General features: G+C 35.7%; 1 protein-coding gene across 1 annotated transcript in view; it reads right to left on the minus strand.

Moving 5' to 3' along the window:
* LOC136252257 (uncharacterized) overlaps positions 1-7,233 on the minus strand; it is a 36,431-nt gene that overhangs the window by 23,826 nt on the left and 5,372 nt on the right. The window contains exons 2-3 of the mRNA XM_066044659.1: positions 6,047-6,171; positions 4,346-4,424 (exon numbers count right to left, since the gene is read on the minus strand). Coding sequence (XP_065900731.1) covers positions 4,346-4,424; positions 6,047-6,170 — 203 coding nt within the window. The 5' untranslated portion in view covers position 6,171. The remainder of the gene's footprint in view (positions 1-4,345; positions 4,425-6,046; positions 6,172-7,233) is intronic.

Below are 7,233 nucleotides of genomic sequence, written 5' to 3' on the forward strand. Positions count from 1 at the left end.
ATGAGTGAATAAGTGTTCAGAATGCCTTCCAGTTGTTGTGCTGTTGTCGACCCGGCTGTTGCATACGTACAAGCAATGAGGAAGTAAAGAGAATTGAGCTTTGTGGATTCTTCAAAGATACCCAGAGAAGACATCTCAGCGAAATTTCTAGTGCTAGCTAGCTGTAAGACAGCTGTGTAAGTATATTCAAGACTCATTGCAATGCTAGATGGCTAGAATCTTCACACTATTATTTCAAGCTGAATTTATATGCAATTAACCTTTCTTTGTCTCTTCTATCAGAATTCTTGTAAGAGAATTGCATTTACCGAAATTTGCTTTTTTTGTTGCAAAATAATTTTCAAATGCAAAATTTGTACAAAATTTCTTACACGAAAAGTGTTATACAAGATCAAACTACTCTAATAGAGCAGTCACAAAAATTTTTATCATGAATTTTTGGCATGAAAATAAAGTGAATTATGGTAGTTCTTAAACAGTGTTCTCTGATTCTCCGTGATTAAATAGGTAACCTGGAATTGGATTTACTTATTTATTGTACTGGGCAGTCAGCACAACTGGTAAATTCCCAGGAAAAAAAGAAATGGCATACAGCAGAATCAATATACAGTTAATTATTGGTTAGGTGTAATTGTAAAATATTTGAAAAGGTGTCATAGTTGTATCTAGAATAGATGTGGGTATGACTATTGTACAGTAGATGATCCAAATTGCTGTTGTCTATAGTATGTATAATTATAAGAAAAAAATTAGGAATTTTAAACCAGAGTAGGGACAATATAGTACCATGATAAAAAGAACTGAAACAAGTTGGATTGGAGTAGTATGTAATGTTCAATTGCTGTAAAACAATAAGAAGCAAATATCCCTACTGTGTATACTTATTGTTGGACATTGCATACTACTCCAATCCAGCTTGTTTCAGTTATTTTTATCATGCTACATTGTCCCTACTCTAGATCTACAGCAGTTTAAAATTCCTAATTTTATCTTATACCTCTAACAATATATTATTCCATACAAGTTTAGTTACCTTGCCTGCTAAGACATAGTAAACATTGAAAATGTACAGCACTGTGCCATAAAAATACAGATGTATTATAGGTGAGACTACTTAATCTGAAACAACTGTCGTATGAGCTTGCATGGGCCGATCGTGATTGCATCTGGGAAAATCTGTCTTATTACCTATGACAGCATATTTGATTTTCACCAAAATCACAAAGATACTACCAAATTTTACAATCAGATTCAGCCAGACTTGAGCTAGTGGTCTGCTTTTGTTGGCTGCTTTTCCCAAGCACAGTAGTGAGTTGTACAAGCAGTCTATAGCTCTGGCCAACCTGAAGATGGCTATATGTGGCTGTACGATCTGTGCTGTAAAATTAACATTTCATTTTAGGCAGTTTTGATCATAGGCGGATTTAGGAGACACTGTTAGGGGGGGCACAAAAACAGTGTTTATTTGAATTATCCACTAAGAAGAATTCTAGTGCATAAGTTATCATACAGTACAGTAGTACTGTATATTAGGGATCATGAAGATTTAGGTTTTCCTAGCTAAAAACTTTACCCAAAAACCAGCTTCACAACTCCATCCTGGCACCTTGGCAGTATTAGTTAGGTATAACCAAGCCCAAAAGTTCCTTCAGTATAATCCTAAAGGTTTCCAATAAATTGTTACAGAATTAAAAAAATTATTCAATGGAATTTTCTACTGACCAACTGCCTGATGCCTTCAGGCAAGCATAACTCGATAACGACTTAAGCTATGGGTTTGATTTTTTCACTGTTTGGCATCGCTTCGTCCCGAGATGTGCCTTTTGGCATATGCGCAGTACATACAATGCATGCATCATGGACTTACCTTTGTCCTCCTTTGTGTCCCATTTCTTTTTGCTGACAGTTCAAGGTCTCGATTCATGGTAGCGCGATGCATGGCTTCCCTACAGTATGTTTGTAAATGGGAATCATCCATATTTTCTGTGGTAACTGGACTGATAGCAGAGATGATTCTAACACTGTTGTTCGTTTATAATGCTGTGTAATGGGCTGAACATAGCTGAAAGTGAAGCGTAATGGCTGCTGTGCTTTTGAGGCAGTAATTGATAGTTGGGAATGCACAAATTGTTGCATTTTCATGGTGACTGGATTGCTGCAGAGGAACTTCTACTGTTTTTCGTCTGTAGCACTGTGTAACAGGCTGAACATACTGTAGCTGAAAGCAAAGCATAATGACCACTGCACTTTCTGATAGCTAGGGCGCGCGTTCAGACGAAAACATTAATTCTGGTGCCATCCTTTCTTTTGATGCAGTATATGTGGGTTTACCGGTCATAATAATGAAAATAAATAAACAAGTTTAAAGAAAAATTAGAAAGTTTAAGTTCGATTAGGGATCATAGAAAAAAAAGTTGGGAAAAAAGGGAGGTGGCCTACACCTGCAGATATACTAGTGAACATTTAATCCCTAAATCAGTCTTGGGTATAGACTGGGTTAGGGATTAAATGTTCACTAGTATATCTGCAGGTGTAGACGACCTCCCTTATTTCCCTACTTTTTTTTTCTATGATCCATAATCGAACTTAAAATTTCTAATTTTTCCTTAATATAATATATATATATATTCATTTTTAGCTGGATAAATGAAGGGCATACACTTTCTAAGACTTTGTGAGAAAAAAAATTAAAATTACACCACCTAGATCTGAATTTGGGAGCATTTTGATAGCTAACAAAGTGTATACTTGCAAAGCATAATGTGTAAGCCTATCTGATATAAAACCTGTTTGATGGTAGTGTACTAAAGCAAAATAGGTAGCATCACTATAAATTGCAAAAATATTATCAATTGATGACATTATATTTGTGACTGTTCTATTAGAGTGGTGACTGCTCTATTACAGTGTCTTGATCTTGGCACAAAATTCAACCTTATTTGCCTCACTTTCTTCACAGTTACAATTTATAACTGTAAAGTGCATTATAGTTGTTGTCTTCTATTTGCCCATTGGCTTTCTGTACTTCTGAATATAGTGTGAATGCAATCAATGCATTATTCCTTTAATCCTGTTTCCGGTGTCAATATAGTCCTGCAAGTCCAAGGGGGGGAGACAAGAGAAGGGCCAGGGGGGATATGCCCCTTGGCCCCCCTCAGATCCACCAATGTGGTTATTTGATACCTGAATGGCCCATACATAGTTTGACCTATGTTTTCCTCTTTCATTTTTAAAGCAACCTCTTGCCCACTGATCCATCACCCCTATTGGGGTTGGCCCAATACAGCCAACATCAAGTTAAAACTATCTAAAATGGTGGGAAACTTAACTGTTGGCTACTTATACATGTAGCATTATATTATATTATGATCTGGAAGTGCTCACAGCATAATTCATATACAAATACTGACTGTATTTATTCCGTCTATGTTTAGGTATTGGAACCAATAATTTAACTTGGCTCAACAAATATAGACCACAATACTCAATAGTGAGTAGTATTAGAGTCGTTTATAGATTTGAGGTTCGTTTTGTCTCATTATAGGGGATTTTTAAAAATAGTTGTTCCAATACTGAATAAAGACAGGGTTAGAATAGGTAGTATTTATTGGAACACTATTTTTGCTGTGACTGTAAAACATGTGAAAATTTCCCCCACAAGCTGCAGCACAATACACTAAATACTTAAAACCAGCATTTCTTGGTACTTTTAAATAGGCATTTACCCACACTAGGTCACAATTATGCATTGAAAATAGCCCACTATACTCTTTTGAGAAGTATTCATTACAACAATCAAGCCTATTATGCTCAAATACTTTTGCAAGTGCAGACAACCTCCTTTGTTTCATTGCCTTCTCCATTAATTTGTATGTATAATTATAGTAATGTGTACCACTTTCACATCCTAGATCAAAGAGAAAAGCTAGTGCATATATTGCATATTGCACTGGTTCTGAAATGTTAAAGAGATACACACATGCTTAAAGCGTGTGTATCTCATTAAGACAGAGCATAAATCTCAATAAAAATCTCCCCCTCATATCAAAGGAAACCACAGGACTTTAGTTCCCACATAACTGTGTGGTCAGGGCTACATCACGTCAATGACAGCAAGCATAATAAGTTTGGAAATTTTAGTAACATTAATTACATATTGTCAGTTCTGTGTAGAAATCAAAAGCATAGCTATACACTGTAAACATTCAAATATATAACTGCACTGACACATGTTCTGAGCATGACACTGACACATGTTCAGAGCATTACACTGACACATGCTCTGAGCATGACGCTGACACATGTTTTGTACATGTAGTTGTGTATATAGGACACATGTGTTTACCATATGGATAGGTCTATCTTCTTGCCATCAATATGAATTGATTTGGATACGTAATCACTTCCCAAGGTAGCTACATAATCTAAAAGAATTAAGTATGATGAAAGTGTTGTTACTATGGCATAGCATGATATGCATAATATTATATTACCATACAGAGGCAAAAAGAGTACACAAGAAAAAGTTTCACATTAAAAATGTTTATTTAATGCACATATGCAGCATTCCACCATGAAATAGCAAGTTATTATATTTTGAAATCTGTACATTAACTACGAAGACTTTTAATTGTGAATTTCCATATAAAGTGAAAAATATAGAGTAAACATAGAGGGATAGTTTAGAAGTTGATGATAGGCCCAATGTATGCAACTTCTGTGCAATAGAATCGCCACACTAACATGACCATGCAATTAATTATAAACTGGCATAGGTTAGCAACTATTCAGTTACGGGAAACTGTGTAACATCAAAATACAATAACACATTATGGCACTATATATAAAACATACTGTTAGCAATTCTGATGATTTTTATGGTAAAAACATTATCATACAGTACGATAGTAATTGTATAGTAGGGACCACAAAGGAGTAGACATGGCCCACAAAATAATATCACCCAAAAAAACAGCTTCAATTTCCCCTGACGACAATGAGGCAGTATTGGTTGGGTAAAACTAAACCCAAACAAGCTTTCAGATCGACCCGAAACGCTTTCAACAAGTTGCTACAGAATTTTAAAAATGATTTTATAACGGAATTTTCTACTGACTGACTGAGTAAGTAATAACTGACTGACTGATGCCTTCGAACAAGCGTAACTCAATAACGGCTAAGGCTATGGGCTTGATTTTTTCACTGTTCGACGTCGCTTCGGCCCCCGCAGTACGCACAATGCATTCTTCATGAACTTACCAGTGTCCTTCTTTCATCTTTGCTGACAGCGAAAAGTGTCGATTTGGCGATAGCATGCACGTGGTGGCTTCCCTTCATAACAGAAGTTGTTCGTATTTTTCATAGTGGCTATTTTGATAGCAGGGGTGCTTTTCAAACAGTTCTTGATTCATACTGCTTTGCAACGGGTTGAACATAGCTGACAACAAAGCGTAATGGATACTTCACTTTTCAGACAATAATTGATATGACTGGGGCACGCGGCACCATTGCTTTCGGTATGCGTGGATTGCAGAGGTGCTTTTTGAACAGTTCTTAATTTGAAATGCTGCGGAACGGGTTGAACATAGCTGACAATGAAGCATAATGGATGCTTCACTTTTCAGACGACAATTGGGCGTGCGGTGCCATTTCAGATGTGGTATGCGTGGGTTCATCGGTCATAATAATTATCAAAAAAGTTAACAAACAAGTACACGAAAAAAAATTGGAATTTTCAACTAGAGTAGGGACCATAACATATCAATAAAAAGTATTGAAGTAAACTGGATTAGTGCACGATATTAAATCACAATAAAACAATAAGAAGTGTTATATATCTACTGTGCTCAAGATATCATAATGGAAATGCACAGTAGGGATATAGCACTTCTTATTGTTATACTGTGCTTTAATATCATGCACTACTCCAACTTGTTTCAGTACTTTATATCAATGTGTTATGGTCCCTACTCTAGTTGAAAATTCCAAATTTTTCTGTGTACTTGTTCTATATGGAAGCCAAGGAGCTAATACTGTGTATTCATACCTGCAAGAACTTCCTTTGAAATTGGAACACCGCCTGTGTACCTCAATTTAATTGTTGTTTTACCCACAAAAGCATCTCCAAGCAATACCAGCTTTAAGCTCACATTATTTTCACCTGAAGACATCCTATATGGACATACATGTAAATGAGCATATACTGTATACCAACATCAGAGTACCACAAATATAATAAGAGAAAGTTCTATATACACTTTTTCATTAATGTTATCTGGGCGTATCCAAGGTGGTTTCCAGATTTGGTAGTGAGTTATTGATGCAGGGGTCTGGGGTTGTCTGCTGACAAATTTTATACATTAAATTGCCTCAAAATTTACTAGTTTATACTACTCAATGAATAATACAAATGCATTTTTCAATAATTATATGCTTAGTTTCTATTCAGTTCCCTGTAAGTCCTATAAATTACGGTTCATGGCTGGTCTGTATTGTAGTGATCCAAATGTTTTCAATTTCTCCAATTAAATGCTCAAAACTTTTGACTTAAGTACTAAATATTTCAAGTTTCAAGCTATAGTTTATATTACTGTATTAACTGTTTAAACTATGAATGTTCTATTAGGGTAGTTTTGAATGCTGTATTAGAATACATCTGACAGCTTCATTAATGTTTACTCTATATTGTTCTCCCTCAATGCCTTTTTGAGTAACTTTCCTACTATACTACTCTGCTCTATTCCCTTGCATTTTCTGTATATTTGAGCAGCCAAACTATGATGGTTTGGTGTTCCTAGGGGGTTTCTAGAACCCCAAGAAACTTCCCCAAATGCACCCCTGATCGCTTTCACTTTCCTTAAAATTTAAATAACCCTTTCATAGCACAATTGCAAGATAAAGAGCTATATCACTATATCGCATGGTGACTGTATGTTTGTTATACTACCAGTGTAAGGAAAATTAGAGTTTAAGTAGAATGATACAAGGAAAATTACTTAAAACTTGCAGTTACACTATTATAGTGTACTTTTCTCAACATAATGTTTATATTGTTTTGCTTATTTCACTAAGGCTTTACAGCACAAGTGCTGAAGCTCTGTAGGATACCTGGTCCTACAGCCTGTTTAAAGGTGTTATATTAAAAGGGTGCAGAAAGGGAAAAATCCATAACTGGAACTGGGCAGCCTCGAACTTGCAGCCATCCAATTTACACTCTAATGCTAACAAGAGTCT

This window comes from Dysidea avara, chromosome 4, assembly GCF_963678975.1.
Source record: "Dysidea avara chromosome 4, odDysAvar1.4, whole genome shotgun sequence".
In the NCBI taxonomy this organism is placed as follows: domain Eukaryota; kingdom Metazoa; phylum Porifera; class Demospongiae; order Dictyoceratida; family Dysideidae; genus Dysidea; species Dysidea avara.